The sequence below is a fragment of the Centruroides vittatus genome, unplaced genomic scaffold, assembly GCF_030686945.1.
Source record: "Centruroides vittatus isolate TY-2023 unplaced genomic scaffold, ASM3068694v2 scaffold_996, whole genome shotgun sequence".
NCBI lineage: Eukaryota > Metazoa > Arthropoda > Arachnida > Scorpiones > Buthidae > Centruroides > Centruroides vittatus.
The window spans coordinates 531,879-552,905 of NW_027122724.1; the positions used below are offsets into that span (position 1 = coordinate 531,879).

The 21,027-nt window shown below is 31.8% G+C and overlaps 3 protein-coding genes across 3 annotated transcripts in view; 1 reads left to right on the top strand and 2 right to left on the bottom strand.

Annotated features, from left to right (window-relative positions):
- Window positions 1-1,124: 1,124 nt before the first annotated feature.
- LOC136990649 (eukaryotic translation elongation factor 2-like) lies at window positions 1,125-4,126 on the bottom strand. The gene is given in 10 exon segments (XM_067289039.1): window positions 1,125-1,385; window positions 1,453-1,585; window positions 1,587-1,772; window positions 1,843-2,052; window positions 2,121-2,372; window positions 2,439-2,893; window positions 2,964-3,102; window positions 3,218-3,565; window positions 3,632-3,840; window positions 3,918-4,126. Coding segments are annotated over 10 exon segments (2,310 nt in total). The 5' UTR covers window positions 4,102-4,126; the 3' UTR covers window positions 1,125-1,191.
- Window positions 4,127-5,264: 1,138 nt separating this feature from the next.
- LOC136990652 (uncharacterized) overlaps window positions 5,265-21,027 on the top strand; it is a 194,309-nt gene continuing 178,546 nt past the window's right edge. The window contains exon 1 of the mRNA XM_067289042.1: window positions 5,265-5,275. The gene's annotated coding sequence lies outside the window, so the exon portion shown is untranslated. The remainder of the gene's footprint in view (window positions 5,276-21,027) is intronic.
- LOC136990641 (52 kDa repressor of the inhibitor of the protein kinase-like) overlaps window positions 7,732-21,027 on the bottom strand; it is a 32,614-nt gene continuing 19,318 nt past the window's right edge. Inside the window, exon 2 of the mRNA XM_067289031.1 lies at window positions 7,732-9,198. Coding sequence (XP_067145132.1) covers window positions 7,732-9,198 — 1,467 coding nt within the window. The remainder of the gene's footprint in view (window positions 9,199-21,027) is intronic.

Below are 21,027 nucleotides of genomic sequence, written 5' to 3' on the forward strand. Positions count from 1 at the left end.
TGGACGCAACGGAAATCTGGGGAAAGTAAATCCACTGTTCTTAGTACGAACTTGTTCCTGACTCGAGGTGCAGTTTAACTTTTTTTTTATTCACAGTACTTGGACTATACACAGTGCAGCTCAATGCTTGTAAAGTAGGCCATGCTGCTGCTTGTGGTAAACCACATCTTTCAATAATATATATATATATAATCTTCCCAGGCCAAAAATGCCTCAATCAACAAAACAGGCTAACAGCATGTTGGTCTAAGCTTCACATAATTTATAGTTTATCCAAGTACTGGTCAAGGTCGGGAATCGGCTACTAGCCTCTATTTTTCATACTCCTACACCATTTCCCCCCTTTCAAAAATATATTTATATATGGATTAAGGCTTTTATGTCCAACAGATGGCGATAACTTCCGACGACCTAAGTTTGCTTTTCTGTGAGGCATTATGCTTTTCTGTGAGAATAGACTGAAACAGATCATTTTCTATCTATCTATATAAATAAAATATAACGTTCGTTTGTTCCTACCGATTCCTTTGAAATTTTGACACAACGTTGCATTCGAATACGCACATGTTTTTATATAATATACATGTCGAAATTCCCCCCAGTGGGGGAGATGGACGGGATTAAGGCTTACCGTGAAGAACTCGGCTTCTATTATACTATTTTACATGCGGTTTTTTGCGTTTTTAATTGCGTTTTAATAGGTTACGTCAACAGAATATACACTAAAAAGTGATTTTTCGATATTCCCTAGCGGGAAAAGTGACGGGATTAAGGCTTACTGTGAAGAACTCGGCTTTTATTATACTATTTTACATGCGGTTTTTTGCGTTTTTAATTGCGTTTTAATAGGTTACGTCAACAGAATATACACTAAAAAGGGATTTTTCGATATTCCCTAGCGGGAAAAGTGACGGGATTAAGGCTTACTGTGAAGAACTCGGCTTTTATTATACTATTTTAGATGCGTTTTGATTGCGTTTTCATATAGGTACGTCAGAAATGTACACTAAGAAGGGAATTTTTTGAAATTCCCTCACGGGGAAGTGTTATACATTTATAATAGATACACTTTGAGCCACAACCACGCTGGCTTGGGTCCAACTAATATATATATATATTAATCTTCCCAGGCCAAAAATGCCTCAATCAACAAAACAGGCTAACAGCATGTTGGTCTAAGCTTCACATAATTTATAGTTTATCCAAGTACTGGTCAAGGTCGGGAAGAGCCTCTTTTAGACCTTTTCTTTTTCTTGTGTCCATGACAATTTGGTATGGGCGAGACTTTCCGTCCATTGGATCTCCAGGCAAGATCTGCCAGTGGTCAAATACACATTGAGGGAATGCCTGTCCGCCGGTATTGGAACGGAGATCAGCAGTAAAACCTAGCAAATAATTACATAATTAAAATACCAAATCAAGAATTTACCAGTATCAAGTAACAATACTTACCAAATGATTCATTTACTGGCAAGTAAGCTTTTACAATGAACATGGGAGTTCCTGCAACTTGGCACTCTTCAAATACGTGACCTCTTCTGCGATTCAAAACGCCGTAGATACCACCGACAGCATTTTCGGGACACTAACTGAATTTCTACTAAATAAATTGGTTCCATAATGCGCGGGGAGGCTGTAAGTGCACAAGCATAAAGACATCTACGAGCAGTTGGAATAATCTGGCCACCACCACGATGTATAGCATCTGCATGAAGCGTGACATCATAGATGTTGAATCTTACACCCCGCATATTCTCTTCACATAGTGCACTCTAAAATGTATATTTTAATTAAAAACAAACATTTTAATTGAACAACAAATCTTAAGCTTTTAAATCTCACCTCCTTAGTAGCCCACTGGAAACCAGCAACAACACTATCTTTGATTTCATTTAAATATTGAACACCTTTAGTTACATCTACTAGGAGATTAGGACCTGTTCCTTCTGGACCAAAACACCAGATTTTACGTGCTTCGGTAGCATCCCATTCGTATTTATCTGATAAATAGCGAGCTCGAGCCTTAAAATCATCTCTTGGATTGACAGTGCCCTAAAATTAAGAATAAAGTTTATAATCAATCACATAGATGCTTTCTTAATTAAAAAGTTCATTACTACCTTATCTATGTCCTCTGGAAGACCATCAGGCATAGGCATAGCTTTCATATATAGACGATTGTGCTTATTAGGAGATTTAGACAGACAGGTTATACTAGACTCTTCTAACACACTTTCTCGGTAAGATACAACTGGATCAGTTTTTTTGAGTGGAATACAAGCATGATCCTCTTCCAAGTCTTTCAAGCAAATTTCAAGATGTAACTCTCCGGCACCGGCAACAATGTGTTCTCCAGATTCTTCAATTATACACTAAGAGGAATAATAAATCATGAAAAAAGTTCTCTTAACATCCAGGAACTGACCAAGATGACTTACCTGAACCATAGGATCAGATTTTGCTAATCTCTTCAAACCTTCAACCAACTTTGGAAGATCTGATGGATTTTGTGGTTCTACAGCTACACGCACAACGGGGCTGACACTAAATTTCATAACTCTCATGTTATGAGCCTCTTTGTAAGTTGTTATTGTGCCAGTTTTTACAAGAAATTGATCTACGCCAACTAAACCGCAAATGTTACCAGATGGAACATCTTCAATGGGCTCTGTATTACGACCCATCATAAGAACAGTTCTTTGAATAGCCTTTTCTGCTAAGTCATCTTTCTTTCCTGGTGTGTAGTTAGGTCCCATAATTCTGACCTTCTGTCCCGAAGAAACAGTACCAGAGAAAACACGACCGAAAGCATAAAATCTTCCTTTATCAGATGTCGGAACCATTTTTGATACGTACATCATGAGTGGTCCGTTAGCATCACAATTTTTGATTGCTGCATGGTTAAATACATCAGATTTAAAATTGTCTCATTTATACAAAAATTAAAAATTCAAAAAACATACCAACAGCTGCTTCGTCATCGTGAGGACCTTCGTACAACATTTCCATACGGTAGCGTTGTGCCGTCACGGGAGACGGCAAATGAATTGCTATCATCTGAAGAAGAGCATCTCCAGCTGGTAACCAAGTTCTCATGACAACCTGTAAATTTTAAATTGAGAAATTGTATTATCTGAAGCTTATCAAAATATACAACAATCACACATTTACTATTATAAAGGTTTTAAGCACGTTTGGAATATAATTCTAAAATTACCTTCAACAGGGCTTTTCCTTCCTTGTCTTTATCATCTCCTTTTAAAACTACATTCAGTTTCTCAAGCAGCCTTGCAGTTTCTTCTTTCTTATAGTTCATGATTGCGTCAAATATTTTATAAATTGGATCTAAAACAAACATGCAAAAAGCTCTGTTGTAACCTTCATCACATTTCTTAGACCACTTCTTTAATTTAGGATTGTAGAAGTTTTCTCCCCATAATCTGTTCATTAATTTCTCAACATCAATCTTAAATTTCTCGGCGTAAATTTCGGAAAATTGTTTAAGAGTGAATGCCCAACCGTGTAAACCGGAACCAAATCCTACGCTTCCTTTAGATGGATCAACCTAAAATAAAGTTGTAATTTTACACAATGTTACATCGACATTACTGCTAACCAGAAAAATGCTAACCTTAACATCTCCCATGGGCCCGGTTTCGTCATTGTAAGTTGCAATGATAACATTAACATTTTCTACAATACGTTGGAAAGTTTGGTATAAGTCTTCCTTTTCAAGCTGGAGAGTTAACAGAGCAAGGTCCATTTTATTCATAAAAAGTACGGGTTTAATACGTTCAGCAATAGCCTGTCTAAGCACAGTCTCAGTTTGTACACAGACACCTATTAAAATGAGAATTTGACATCAACACCAGAAATTTTGCAATTATTAATTTTATTATAGATCATATTTTACTTACCACTCACACAATCAACAACAACCAAAGCACCATCAGTTACACGTAAAGCGGCAGTTACTTCTGATGAGAAATCTACGTGACCCGGAGAATCAATCAAATTGATTAAAAAACCTTTAATGTCCTTCTCCTTTTGTGTTTCTTCTTTAATAAAGGTTAAATCTTTTTCACCCAATTCAAAATACATTGAAACTGCCCTGTAAAGTGACGATTAATTACATATTTTTAGAAATTTGAACAATTACATAAGTGTGCAAAAATTATACAAGCAATACAATTAACCATTATAAAAGGCAAACATTTTAGCACTAACCTTTGTTTAATTCAGCTAATTGTGCACTTAACGGACTATAATTCACTAGTAATGACATTTACAGCAGTTTCCGGTTCATCATATCCCGGATCTCGTCTACGGTGAAGTTAACCTATTTGTTTCACGTGTTCTGTTCTCCTTCAACTTCCAAAAACGTTACCTACTATAATTACAAGTCTGTGGAGGTCGTAAGGAGTTTCTTTCGACGAACGTATACGGGAATAGTCGGTTGTCGTTGGATTAGTGTTTGTGCATATTTAATTGTGACTCTAATCTGTATTATTTTGTACATTTATATTGTAAATATAAACTTTGTGTTTCGTCAAACCGACTGAGTGGTTATTTTGAACATTACTAGGGGCATTAATCTCTTTCATTAAACCAAAATGCGGTCTTTAACAAATAGTCAGTAACAAACTGCAAGGAAAAGAAAAGAAATTTTGAATCTATTTGAATGTTTCATTTGCGATTGAATAGTTTAAAATTTCGGTTAATGTAACCCTTGGTGCTAATATGGCGGCTCGTCTCTGATTCCACCAAGGAAATAGTGAGACGCACGTTCTAACCTAACCTATTCTGATAAATTACCATAATTATTAGCAACCAAATTATTACAATAGGTTAGGTTAGAACGTGCGTCCCACTGTTTCCTTGCTGGAATCAGAGACGAACCACTATCTTGGCACCAAGGGTTACATTAACCAAAATTTCTCATCTTTAAAAACAAACAGATCTGTTGTATCTTTCGTTCGAGCGCAGACAATTTACTTCGAGAAGAAGTAGCTTCATCAGGGTTTAACACTTTAGTGTCAAAACAGTTATACGACATTATTTTCTCTACACCCTCTTTCCAGTAATTGAAGAACGAAACCTGCTGAGCAGTAGAACAAGAATCTCTCTTGCATATCAATAGAACAACATCGATTAGACATTGCTTTCGAAAATTGAATAGGATTAGTAATTATTTTATTTGTAATAATTTTCTCTATTTATTTAAACAAATAAAAGGATATTTTATATTAAACGAACAATTACTTATTGTGACATCGTCATAGTATTCCGAGTCTAATTTTAATGATATTGTTAATTATACGATTTAAAATATATGCTTTCCACGTCGAATTAGTAGTGGTTGCCCCTGTACATCAATACTTTTCCTATAGCAATAGAATTGTTCTGGTCATCTACTCAACTGCTTTCGGAGAAAAGCCTTTTAACTAAAATAACCTGACTTCCGGTTTAGAGTGGAAGTTTGTATATTGTTAATCGGGAGCTTCTGCAGTTATGGTTTCCTTATCCAGTTTCGGATTTCATGTTTATTTTGAAACAGCTACTATGAATTTGAAATGGAAAGCATATATTTAAAATAATTATGAACATTTATTCCATATTTCTAAAAATAAAATGAATTATGTTTGTTTGATGTTGTAGTGTTCTAGCCGTATTTTAACGATGTAATATATGTGTTGTATTATAATAGCAGAAAATCAGTTGAAACACGTTTAGCGGTTTATGTACACTAAAAACAGTAAGACAGTAGAATTGATCTATAAGAGCAAAAATATACTAATTATGATGAAATCTGATACATTAAAATTTAATCATTTCTGCCACATAAGTAAAAGTGAATTCAAATTTACAATAATTGTCGTTAAAAAATTTATATAATATATCAAAAATGACAACTTTTAATTGAAAAATAAAATTTGTACAGTACGTTAACAGCTGAAGCACGTAGCTTTGATTGGCACTTGGGCTTCTAAATTCTCGATCTTTTGTTTGTCCCGGGATTCCGGGATAATAGTGTAATGTATCCCCGGATACCGGAAAAACCTGAGATAGAATTAATTACTTTTAAGGTATATAAATTATTATGAAATCAAATATAATTATTTTTTATTTTTAAAGTAATTTAATACGCTCCTCAACCTCCAAAATCATATTAATAAAACTGGGTAAGATATATATTATAAATTACCTTTGAATTACGTAGAAAGTTTCACATATAGAAAAAATTTATTAAAGTTTCGTGGAAACTGCATACAACAACAAAAATGCTTTGAATTGAGTTGAAAATTGAAAAAAAAACCTCAGACCAAACTTGTAACTTGAAAGATAATTTTCGTTTTTTAAATTAAACACAATACAAAATATTATTGTATATTTTTATAATAAGATTTTAAAAAGCAAAGATGGTCAATACTCCGATCACTCAATCTGATTTTTATTCTAGTAATGAAAAGTACAGCTACAGAGAATGCCCTTTCCGATTCAATTAATGTGAGTGGAGTCGTGTTTAATGCATCTAAGAGAAAACAGATGTTATGTGTTTTTTCACCCGTAGCTTGGGAGATTTCTAGTTCGTTTTCGAGATTGCAGTACTTCTTTTGCTGTCTAGTATTCTTGATTTGTCTACCTTGACTAGTTTAATAGCGGCATCAAGCTTATAGCCCGATAATTCGACAATTTTTTTGTCTTTAATGTAAACAACCCATGTGCAAGTCAGCCTTGTCGTTTTCTCGTGAAGTCCACATGTAAAGTTATTTATTTAAATAAAAGTAATGGTAACGTATATAGTAATTGTCTCGAAATTAAATTTACATAATTATCATATTTCCTAACGATAATGTTTGCAATAGATAATTAACGTAACAACGTCGATGTGCACGGTCCTGTTTTTAGAACCAATTAGCTGTACTAAACACTCTGTTCGACATATTTTTATCATTAGTAATACGTGGAAATTAATAAGATTAGTACAGTCTTGTTCTTGTTATCCTCTGATAACAACAAAACAAAAAAAAATTGGTAAGTGTTAGTACGAAAAATTTCAGGTATATTTAAATACTTTTAGCTGTACTTTGCGTAAAACTAATAAAAGTTCCACACAAAGTTTTAAATAATATATAAAGTATGTTACCAATACTGTATTAAAAATGACATTAAATATTGATCGCGACTAGTTTTTAGGCTAAGAAGTTATTTCTGCAGTCAGAAACATAATTCGTTTTAAAATTATTGATACATGACGATACTCAATTCATTTTATTTGTAAATGTGCAAATCTACTAACCAAAGCCAGTTTCTGCTATATATACCTTCACTTTAAAGCATTCGAGTAGACCGAAAACAACTTCAAGCGATGTTATAAAGTTCTATATTTTCGCAAACATTTCATATTCAAAAAGAGTATTTTACTAAATTTTTAGAGTGTATTGAAACGAAAGATTTGAAGTTAATAGCTGTTTGATAAACTTCGAGAATGTACGTAGAAATAAATTTTGCACTTTCGTAGGAGAAATTCTCATCACACAGAAATTGTATTGCTAGAAAACTGCAACCGTTGATTTCCGTTATGAAAGTATTCGGTTAGATATATTGACAAGGGCGTCGCCAGCCAATGGGCCAGGGGGGGCAAGATGATATAAATTGATAGAAGATATGAATTGTATGTAGGTAAAATAAAAACGATTTATAAATTTTAAGAAGCTTAAGAAGATTATTTTAATTAAAACATAATCTTCTTGGGTTTTTGGTGAATTTTTCTACTACTTTATTATTAAAATCTTTTATGTTTTCATTGATGATCTTTCTATGGACACTCATCATAGCAAGACCATTGAGGCGACTTTCCACCATGGTACTTCTTAGCCAGGTTTTCATCCGTCTCAGGCTGCTAAAGGATCGCTCTACAGTACACGTTGTGCACGGTAGAGTAATCAAAATTTTTAGCGCTTTACTCGTTTCGGGAAAGAAAGTTTTCGTTTCTTTTAGAACATCCACAACGGCCAGCTCAGTTACATTGGGTTTATCCTGCCACAATTGTTGCCACAGTTCAATTTCGTATTTTATGTTTGGTAAATCGTAAAATTGAGAGAAAGTTTGGCAAGCTTTTGTGAGACTTTCCATGGACATGGTTTGCATTTGCGCCGGGTGTAATTTAGATAATGCGAATGATGGAGTATTTTCTTTTGCAAATCGTCCTTTAAGAGAATTAATAATGGAGTCCAGGTATGGTATTATTAAAGACCTTTTCCAGTATTCTGAAGGACTTCTTGCTGGATGGTTGCTTCGATAACTTTGTCTTCCAAAAATGCGCGGCACTGATGTCATGTCCTCCTCCAGTCCGAGTGTTTTTGCAATGACAAAAGCATCCCTTAAAATTTCATCTGTGACTTTATCGGCATCATCGCGGTGTCTTTTAAGCAATTGCATAATGTTCTTAATGTGCTGCGAGGCCTTGATCGCGTCCAAAGTTACAGACTGGAGTACGTTTACCACGGGTTCCATCAAAACCGAGTATTTGGCTATCAACAAAAGGCACAGAATAAACGAAACTCTTGAAGCGGCGGCACGGAGCTGGAATGCATGATTTCGAGTCGCACTGTTTCCATCACGCGATAAAGTTTCTAAGGCCTCCATTATAACATGAAAATTATCCTTAAAAACTCTGATGGTTTTATGTTTCTCGCTCCACCTTGTTTCGCAGAGCGTGGAAATATTAGGTATTAACTTCCTCCTCAAAATTGATTCCCGAAAAAATGAAATAATGTCTTTCGTGGTTCCTATGGTGTTCCGAATTTCAGGCAGAGCATTGAGATCATTGATTACTAGATTTAGTTTGTGCGAAGAACAATGAAAGAACAAAGCTTCAGTGTATTTTTTGCGTAAGATTGCTTGTACACCACCTTCTTTTCCGGACATTGTCGAACAACCATCAAATTCTAATCCAACGCATTTTACTGGAATAAGTTCTTCTTTTGTCAAAAATTCATCAATGGTTTGTGCGATAGATTTCGCATCCAGACCTTTTAGCTCAACAAATCCAACAAACACTTCTTGGACTTCGTTGTTTTTCTCATGAAAATAACGCAGTCCAATAGATAACTGTTCTGTTCCAGAAATGTCAGCTGTTTCGTCTGCTAATACACTATATGCTTCTGCTTCTTTTACTTCTTTTATAATATCTTCCTTATTATAGAAAAGATATGTCACTTTATGATTTAAAAAAATTATATTTATTACAAATGCATGGCATCGTTTTTACATTCAACATAAACACGCATAGGTGTGCGTTTCAGGTCGCATCGCGCGGGAATTATAAATCGGGCAATAAATGACTTAGCATTTAAATAATTTTTTTCGCATGTCTAGGGAGGGGCAACAGCCCCTCTGCCCCCTTCTGGCGACGCCCTTGTATATTGACATGCAATTGTCGAAAGAAAAGATCAAGACGAATACACAACATTTACAATATTTATAAAAATGTACGCGAAATATTTTTTGGACAATAATGTTATTGTTTACAACAATGACAACAACTTCTAGAAGTTTCTGCAATCACTTATTTCTGGTATTTGATAATAACAATTTATACATGAAATTTATTACGTTCTTCGTTGTGTTCTTCGTTGTACGAAGAACACAAGTTAGCATTTTTAAAAGAAGGAAACTTAACATTTATCACTTAATAAAGAATTTCCAAAAATAAAAAGAATTTATCGAGAAATATGAACGATATATTTTTTACTATTTCTGTTTCTATGTTTTATGCTTTTTGTGTTGTTTTAAAATAAATTGGTATTTAACTTTTAGTTCTGCACAATACGATTAAATTTATCTTTCAATTTGCTCGTTTTAAAAGGTAATGGACATTAATTAGTGAGAATGTTCTTCATACCATCACAATAAAATTAATTCAGTCTCCTCAGTAATAATTTTTTCCTTAATTTACCATAATTGATAGCTAAATTCCTGTTAACATTGCATATATTAGTCTGCCTGTTAATATGAAAATATCTGACATATCATAATTTACCATCTATTTTCAATTACATACATTACGTACTTACACTAAAATACTCTGAATACGTGACTTGTATTAAAGGCAATTGGTTCTATTAGAAAAGATGCAAACATAAATTTTTCGCATAACAAAAAATTTTGTAAACATCACTTCTAAATTAAATTGCATCGTGTCTGAATAATTTAAACATAAAATAGATTTTGCCATTCGATATATCAATATGGCATCGTTACTAAAAGCTATTTTTCATAAATTGATAAACACAAGCCAGTATTAGAATATTTTCATATAAATCTCTATTACATAATAGTCACTTAATTGAAAAGTTTCACGAAGAAAAAAAATTTGAGTTTCCTTTTAAATATGAACTTAAGAAAAACAAAACGAAGAATAAAATAGCTAGGAGAACATAGATGTTCAGTATGAAAGATTTAGAAATTGTATTTCTAACACACAGTGTGCCAAATTACAGTTGGCATTTCCCAGTTAGCTACAACAAAAAACTTTAGTCAGAAAGTCATAAAAGTTTGAGAATGTATTAAGGAGATTATAAAATTTTTAATACTGCAAATAAGTTAGTTCTAAACACCACCAACACAAGACAAAGATGTCAGGTATTGGCTTGCAAGATCCCCAGACTTCAATCTATGCGATTTTTGGCTGTGATGCTATCTGAAGTCCTTGGTTTACCTTGATGTTATAACATTTCTGTAAGACCATAAAGAAAAATATCACGCCATGTGCGTAATATTTCAAGGCACACATTGCATGCAACCGTTGAAAATGATGTATTACGATTCCAGATACTAACAGAAAATGGTTGTTTTCATGTTTTGAATATGTTTATTTCACATTACACAGATAAGCTGTGTAGCTGATTGTTGTTATGTATGAGATTATGATACTCCACGTATATGTGGTTTTTAAAACTAACCGTTTTTGCTGTATAAAAATTTTTATCATTTCATTAAGGCATTGCCAAACTTTCAACTTTTTTAAATCAAATTTTCGCTGTTGCCAGCTTGAAAATATGAAGTTAAATTCGCGATAACCTGTATAAATCTAATGTGCAACTAATAAATTGATTATATTCTTAATAGCTTGAAATTTTGCGGTCAGCCAAACATGTCATTTAACTTTCAGCATTAGAATGCTTTATTACACAAATTCTACATAGATAATACCAACTAAGTTATCACAATTGATGGGATTTAACTAATAAAATATAAAATTTAATTTCTTTATTTATATCTATACTGACAGGTTTCTATATTCATTAAAGGTATTAAGTAGATGGATACAATTTACATCCAGTTGTTACTATATGATATAGTATTGTAAATTTCTGTTGTCAAATTATAATAATTTTCACATGACGTAAAACCTACAAGAAATCAATTGTTATAAACAGCAAAATATTAACTCTCAAAAAAATTACCACAAAACATTACATGATGTCTAATTGACTTAAAGTTGTTTCGTAATTGACTGTAGATTTAATTTTAAAATCTTGCAATAGTGTTATTTTATGATGATACCTGCAATAAAAAATAAAAATGCTGGATAAGCTGCAGTGATCACTAGAATGTTTTCATTTGAAGATTTTATAACCAGAAAAGCTTGTTTTGTACAAACAAAACCGAAAGTGTGTTTTGGAAAAACATGTATTTTTTTATGTGTTTTTCTTTTTTTTCTTTCTTAATTTTCGTACCCATTGCAAATGGGTGCACGATGTTCTTCGCAAACGAGTTTATCATATTTTTGGCTTGTTTTCAGAATTTTTGCACTGCTGGAATCCAATAAATGGGTACAGGCTTTCGTTGTCGAAGACTGTGGCAAGTTATTCGTCTGCCAAAAACATGTTCTGTAAATCCTCAACCACTTAAAAGAGTTGCTTACACTGAATTGATATTATGCTGAAAGAACTTTAATAAAGTTATGTAACGCTTTAAGTGAACAATTTAAACACTTATTTAATAATTCAGTTCGTTTCAAGTGTCCAACAATTCTAAGAGTTTTCTGCTAAAGATACTGTAATGTAAATAGATAAGTGAATGAAATAGTTGTTTTTATTTCGAATAATTTGCTTATTCAGCTTTAACGGGCAACGTGCTCAATGACTTCAGAAATTCATGAGATGAGATGAATGGAATCAGGAAATGCGACACCAACGGCGATCTGCCAATAAGGGATGCTTTCCGAAAAGATTTTCATTGAAAAACTGCCGTACTCATGGGTTAGACATGCAAAGAAATTTAGAGATACGCCACGTGGGCAAAATTCGTTAGTGAGGCGCAAACCCGCAACCAACGCTAGAGTTTAGTTGTCATATACACTTAGGTACTTGATGGTATGTAACCTATATTCAGTAAGTAAATAAATAAATAAAATTATTGAATAATGGTATTCATTTATTAATGCGGGTCTTTGAAATCACAGCTGTATTATAACAAATGCGATACAGAAACACTAATAAAGTGTATTAAGTTTACACAAATTTCTATAAATTGAAATATATGTAAATTTATGATAGAATTGAATTTTACGAAAAATTAATTAATCCAAATAATGTCTCTTCTGTCTTAAACGTACATAGACATTTTCGTAATTGTTTTAATTGTTCATATCAATAAATTTTGATTATTTTAATTGCACTTGAATATTTTCATGTTTCGTTTGAATACAAGGAAAAGAAACAAAATACTGTACTACTGTTTAATATGAAAACTAGAACCCAGATTATTTTTCGTAATCTGGAGCGATACTACTTCGGATACAGAAAACTCGAACCGACTAACATGCCAATTCTTATTAAAATTTTTAATATGAGAGATAATTTCTAATTAACATTCAATTAACATTCAATTTTTATAATTTTGCACACACTGTGTTAGAAATACAATTCTCAAATTATTCATACTGAATATCTATGTTTTCATAGCTATTTTATTCGTCTTGTTTTTCTCAATTTCAAATTTAAAACGAAATTCAAATTTATTCGTAAAACTTTTCAATTAAGGGGCCATTATGTAATAGAGATTTATATGACAATACTCTAATACTGGCTTGTGTTTATCAATTTATAAAAAATAGCTTTTAGTAACGATGCCGTATTCATTTATTGAAGGACAAAATCTATTTTATGTTTAAATTATTCATATACGATGCAATTTAATGTAGAAGTGATGTTTACAAAATATTTTTTAATGCGAAATAATCATGTAAAGTTCTTCTCTTATAAAACCAATTGCCTTTAATACATGTCACGTTTTCAGAATAATTTAGTGTAAGTACGTAATGGATGTAATTGAAAATAGAAGGTAAATTATGCCATGACAGATATTTCCATTTTAACAAGCAGTCTAATATACGGAATGTTAAGAAGAATTTAGCTATCGATTAGTGTAAATTAACGAATGAATTATTACTGAAAAGACTAAATTAATTTTATTATGATGTTATGAAGAACCTTCCCTCTGATTAATGCCCACTACCTTTTAAAACGAGCAAATTGAGGGATAAGTTTAATGATGAATATTCTAGAATCAATATTCTGAGAAGTCTGTTTAAATCAATGAATATTGATTACACAGCAACAGTGAATATTACAAAAAGTAAAGGACTTTTCAAAACCCATTAAAATCAACTATTAATTTATGTACTTTAAACGTTTTTCAAGTAACAAGTAAATAAAAAACAAGTTTTAGTAGAAATGAAAATAATAAAACTTCTTAATTGTATAACTCATATTTATAGACAACGTTCTTGTACATTTAAATCACAATTAATTAAAATGATACAGTTTGTATTTATTGATATTGTGTTATGTAGCTTTGGTTTTGCAAGGAGTTTTGGTGTGTTGTAGAAAAGACATATGATTCATTGAGACAAAGCACAGATTAATACGACACTAAAACTCGTTGATGACTTACCCTGTATTCGTGAATAAATTAAAATGAATCCTATTTAATAACTAACACTAACATATTGAAAACTCTACTTAACACTTTTATATGATTTCAGGTTGGCGCCTTTCATACGGCTGGATGTAAAGATTTCAGCGTTTCGTAAGATGTGAATAGAGTCACTTTCTCACAGAAACAAAACTTTGAAAGTATTCCTCTTTGGCATATCGCCCTTTAGTTACATTGTCGTGTTCCATTTCACCGTACAAAATTAAGCTAATGCCTTCATAGCAATTTTCGTTACTTGTGTTTCTGCATGAAAACCGCGTAATTCAATTATAAAATCTATGTTTAAAGTAGCCAAAAGTCGTGAAAAAATGTCTCAAGAAAGATTATTAATTTCTTAATATATTTTTTATGTTCGTATGTATTTCAATGTATTTGATATAAAATCATGGAATCGACAGGTCCATTTACCTGTCAGAAATAAGAATTTCGGTGGATTCGTAAGGAAAATATTTAAAATATATGAAAACATGGAATAAATTTACATATTATAAGGTAAATCTTTTATGTTTTAAAGTTTAACTTGATATTTAGTAAAAGCTTTTAACCCAGTACTTTCCAATCCATTTTTATTCTACTTATGTATTAACGATTACAGGGCAAAAAAGTAAACAACAAAGAGACTTGAACACGTAAGAATTTTACTTACTAAGTTGTTTTTTTTTTTTTTTTACCTAAATACAGAGAAAACAGAACTAAATATACTAATTGAATTCTATTTCTAGAGAGACGTTACACACCAAACTCAACCAATTTCTGCATACAGACTTGCCACACTGGTCGCAATTATTTCCATAAGTAAGTCTTTGTTGGAATGTTTTCCACTATAAACTTGCAGCACTGACAGCTGCAAAAAACAACGGCGCAATTTTCAATCGATCAAAAATCTCAATGCGATCTCGTAGCACTAACATTTTCTCTAAACGTTTTCATGAAACTGCGAGTTAGGAAAAGATCAAGACCATTGTGATGACCCTCAAAAACAAGAATTGTATTTGAATGCCGTAAACAGTTTTATACCTAGATGTTAGCCATAGCAAATATCCCATGTGTAACATTTAAGTATAAAAATGTTATGCAAACGTTACGTTTTGTTGCTGCAGGGGCCTTTCTGACACAAAATTCAGAGAATGTCTGCAACTAAACATTATTTGAAATTTACACATGAAAAACTATACATGAAATTTTTCTTAAAGTTGACTAACTGGTATTTTCCATTTGAATACACTTAAGTATGTCCCGACATAATTATGGTATATCAGATTGGCTCTATTTACTGATGTTTGCATCTTGTTACTATTCAAAGTGTGTTTACACCGGTTCATATATTTCTTTCGCATCATACAGTACTACACCGTCGTACCCTGGAACTGAATTCTCTGCGCGGATATTTGTCGGATTTAGAGTTATTTATTTGTGCCAACGTGAACCTTCTTAAAACTTATCTTTTTCTTTGCAGATTATTTTTATATTACTATTATTAATGACACATCCGTATTTGCTACAATGATCTGTCCACGGTGATTGGTTATTTTTTAGCCAGAATGCAGTTTGATGCTTTTTTTCTGTAGTGTTGAGTTGCCTTCCTGTTTACTTATCTAAATTGCTAATTTTTTCACGTACATTTTAGCTCATATACAACATCTACGTCGTCTAGTTTTTCTTCATTTTTGATTTTATTGATATTTTTATTATTTTTTAGTTTGACTGTTAGTACAACATTATATTTTTTGAAAACATTTCTATATTGTTCGTATATACTGTACCTTTAATGTAAGGAAATGACATATATATGTTATCATTTTTTTTATTTTTAACATTAAATCTGTTTTTTATGAATTCCGTTATCCATTTTTAAATATCTGCCGAGATAATTGTTTAATATAAATTGAAAATGTTTAGAAAAAAGTTATTATTACAGAACGAAACCAAGCAATAAATGACGTGTTAAGTTTGCCCAATTAAAGCTCTGCGATGTCTTATTAAGTCTCATTAATATGAATCTCCGCCTTGTTTAATTCTACATCCACCAATCGACAATAACGTTTTCTGTCATGCGTAAATCGACTGGAAAATTCGTGAATAAATATCTAACGACGTCAAACGTTACTCTGACACGTTTGGTCGCATATGTTGGATGAAAAGAAGGAACGTTGCTGATACCCTCTAACAAAGTAGACAATAACGAACTTTTTAGATTAGATTAGGATATCAATATCCTTGCAGTAGCTCGAGATTAAAGCCAAAATAATGCAGCCATCTTTCGATACTTGTGTGGCAAGTAGATTTCAACCTTTGTTTTCTGTCATGGAGGTCTTCTGTTTGAATATGGTGGAAGATTGCGAATGTCGAAAGAAAAAAACCGAACGAACGGCCAAACTGTTAAGATTTTACTCGAATGTACTCGAAATATTTTTGTGGATGACAGCATCATCTTCACATTGATATTACTGACTTCTAATGATGTTTGGAAAAATATGTTTCCTGTATTTAAGAATAATTTGTTATTTATTAATGCAATTATAGCCTGTGCTACATTATACGCGGCTCTACAGTACAGCATTTTGAAGAGAAGGAAAATTGACATTCACCGTTTTTTGCGTTTACACAAGGAAGAAGAAGACTTCTTTGACAAAATGGAACCATACATTATTTCATCACTTTCGTGTTTTTCAATTTTTCTTGTATTATGTTTCACACTATTTGCATTTTCAAGTGACGGTTTTTTTCTCAAACAATACTACGATAATAAACTTGCATTATTTTGCACATTTGCCATACAAATATCGTTTAATTGCGTTAGCAGCTATGTACAATATGTATTTTTGTTTTTTGCATTGTTGTTTACAATTATTGGAAAACGGTTGAAGAAACTAGCTGCAGAGTTGCAATTTTTAAAAAATCCTACACCATTCCACGTTCAGAATTTGATGGAGAGGCTTTTTGACATTTGGCAGATTTTTGAAGAAGTAAACGAAAAGTGGGAAATGCTCTTTCCTCTAATATATGTTTTTTTTGTGCACGAAATTTGTTTCTTCGCATATATTGCTTTATTCGCAGAAATGGAGGCAGGTGTTCGTTTTGGAATTGCAGTGTTTTCAGTTTCATTTCTCGCTGCAGCGTTGTGTGTGTCTTGGTCGCTATCCGTATTCTCATCAATTGTAAGTATCGTTATTATCAACAGATAATAAAACAGAATAAGTTAATATGTAATAGTATTTTTCAGATATATGACAATTTCATTTCAATTGAGAAATTCTATTCTTCTGACCTTCCTCCGGAATATAAATTCAAGGTATTGCCTTTATTTAATTTTGTATAATATTTTATTATCGATATATTTATAAATGAATCATTTCAGATTATCTGTTTCATGAAGAGATTTGGAGGAAGACCCTTTGGAATATCAGTTGCTGGTTTTTTCTACGTAAAGCGAAATTTTTTAATAAGGGTGAACATTTAGTTATTAATATAGAAAATTACATGTTAAATCTGTTTTTAACTAATGTCGAGATACCGTAAAACTTCCTACTCCGAAACTAATTGCATTGTACTGTACAGTATATTCGTTTAATTATGTGTTTGCTTATTAAGTTCTTAAATTATTTTGTAATAATTATGCACCTTTAATGATTCTGATACGCATTTCCTGCATGCAAATTGATTTTCAAATTAAATTTTGTAGACTTTCTTTTTAAATAAAAATGTTTTTATTTTTGAACGGATTTAATTTTTTGTCAGGCTGATAAGTGGGTTTTATTCTGTTTTCTCTTCTCTAATTTAACTAACAGGAGTTCTGGACAAGGACAGATGTTCTTCGAATATTAATAAACATTTCGAAATGAAAAATGTAACCATCGGTTAAACTTTTCAACACTTTTAAACAAGGAGTTTCGAGTGTGAGCAATAAAACTTGTTATACAGGTTTAAATATAAACATTAAAAACAATTCTTTGACAATTGTTTAAGCATTTGAGGAATTATTCTATAAAATTGTAACCTGATTGCTGTAGTATGCAATCTTATAGTGTAGTGAACTGATAATTACATACAAATGTTGTAATATTTTGACTTGTTCTGTAGAACCTATTTGAGTGTAAAAATTGTAAAACTTAATTGTATGTTGATAGTTCTTGTTAGGATATTTTGTAAATATATGAAGCAGATAATAAATATTAGCACATTCAATAAAAACGTAACAATAAATATACTTATAAATTTGTATCGAACATTAATTGAATCTTAATTCGTCAACTAGGACATATTATTAGGACTTCTTATACTAGATAACTGGTTCTCCAAATTAAGTAAACACAGTGCGAAAAACAAACAAAACAGTTTTTATTTTTCACCTGAACACATACACGATATTACTAACAAAGGTCCATAAATAAGTTTTTGATTGAATCAAATTTTGATCATACAAAGAATTTTGGGTCAATACAAAATAATTTTTTTAATAATTCAGCTAGAAGAGCGAGCGTGTTCTTCCGTCGAGGCTGTTGGCGACTTTTTTTTTGCACCCGGTTACTTATACCAAGTATAAGAATTAATTGTTCTTGTTTATTACTTTTTACTACTAAAAACTTTAGTTTGTTATTATTTAAGATAAGTTATATCGGCAATAACAATAATAATAATTATGCAACGTTCTGCACCTAAACGGGGAAAACCTCCATTAAATCGTGCCAGACCGGAAACTAAGAAGAACCAGCCATCTTCATCAAATTCCAGGACAATATTGGACGTTAACTTAAGCTCAGAAAAAAATCTTCAAGAAGAAACTACGAGTGACATGAATTACAACTTAAATTTATCGCAGATTAGTACAAATAACAGTCCAGTGAGTCAACCTCTTGTGACGTAATCTCGATTAATAAACCGGACACTCTCTCATACACTTTCACTGCAGTTCTTTTGGACTAAAATATCGGACTTCATTAACCCCACTAACGACAAACTTTTTAACCTAATGGTTACTATTAAACAAGAACTTGATATTATACACAAAGATATTCGAGAAACGAAGGGGAAAAAATGGAAAAGCAGATTGACAGTCTGAAACAACAAGTAGAGAAATTACAAACGGAAAAAAATTCCATTCAATTTAGAATGGACACGCTAATAAATGAACATCGCTATAATAACATAATTATGTGTAATTATCCGAACTATAGAACCACTACAAAAGCAGAAATACTGAAATTTGTTACTACTGTATTATATATTCAAAATATAACTGAACACGATATATTAGAGATAACTCAATTATCGAAAACGCCAAATTTAACAATATGAATCATCACGTTTATTAATAACCAAACTAGAGATCGTATTTTTTCTGCTTTCGTACAAACAAAATAACAAAAGCTACTAGATAAATGGCAAAGTGTACACATTTCTCCGGGTCTAACTAATAACTCAAGAAATAGAAAGAAACATTTATTGCCAAATTTTTATGAATTACGTAAACAAAATCCTCAAGTTAAATTGCGCAATGATATTTTAATAATTGACCGGGAAAAGTCAACTTATTGTTTAAGCACGGGAAAAATTGTGAATGTGGATACTTTTCTCTCATCTTCAAGAATAGCAAAAGCAGCAAAATGACAGTTTAACAAGCAAGATAAAATTCAATCCCGCAAACTCTACTCAAATAACAATGTTTCACAGTTATAAATTGGAATAGTCAAGGACTAAGATACAAAATACATCATTTAGACGCCTTTATTTCTAAACACGATCCGGACATTATTGCTATTACCGGAACCTGGATAACTTCTGAAATAGTTTACAAGTAAACCTTCTTTGAAAAATTTACAATAGAGTCAGCTTTAGCAAAAAATCCCAATAGATGCAGGTCGACCAAGTGGACCTCTGTATTTTAATGAGAAAAGATCTTTGCAAAATGTTACAAACAAAAAAATGTAATAATTTCATTCTGCACCTTATTCAATTTACTAAATTTCCTCTTGCTAAAACTACGAACAATCTTATAACTTTAATGCCTACTTATATTCCAGCTGACGACATAATAGCTTTGAATGAAATAGTCAAACAAATGGAGAGCTGGCAATATATGACCCTTTATTCCTTATTATTGGGCGACTTTACCGCAAGATTGCGGATAAAATAGACTTCAAATATAAAGGTAATAATTTTCTAATACATAATAATCGCCTTTCGAAGGAGCAGCATTTAAACATACTTGAACAAAAATTAATTGATGCAATAATAAATCTCAAAACGTATATAATCAACGGAAGAAATAAAACCGATATACCTGCAGAATACACTTGCTTAACCCATACTGGAAAATCAACTATTAACTATACGATATGCTCAGAACTTTTATTAGATTGCTGCCTGGATTTTACCATTATCAACTATGATATCTCTGATCATCTTCCCACAAAGGCAATTTTCTTACTTTTTCTGGAAAAAAGATTCTGATAACTTATTAAATAAAAAACAAACAATACGATATAAAATAAATAGATATGGTAATGAAAATCGATTTGTGTGACATACCGGAAGTTATAGATAATGGATTGTGAAAAAATGTACAAACTAATAATAAATTTAATAAATGATTACATATATATGGATAACGGCAAAAGGAAACTCTACAATGGTCTCGGACAGAGATGGTTTCTACCGTTAGAAGATATCGACTCATATCTTGCATAAATAAAAACTTGCAAATAGTTAACTTCGATACCTGGAAAGACATTTAACCAAGAGTCTATTTAAATCATTCATTAATAAATAACACGGGGAGCATCTGTCAGTGCTGTGTCTTCGATACTAATTTTTTTCTATTTATAGGCTAGGTGTAATTCGTTAAACTTTTTAAATAATTACTCGAGAGAATTGTGTAACTTTTGTGTTGAGAAAGAAATTGTGGATGCCTGGCATATTCTGGCTAAATGTGGGCATCTTAAAGTGTTACGTAGAGAAATCTTTGGTTGCGAAGTTCTTACCAGGTCTTTTTTCCTTAAAATTTTATCGAAACCTTGTTAT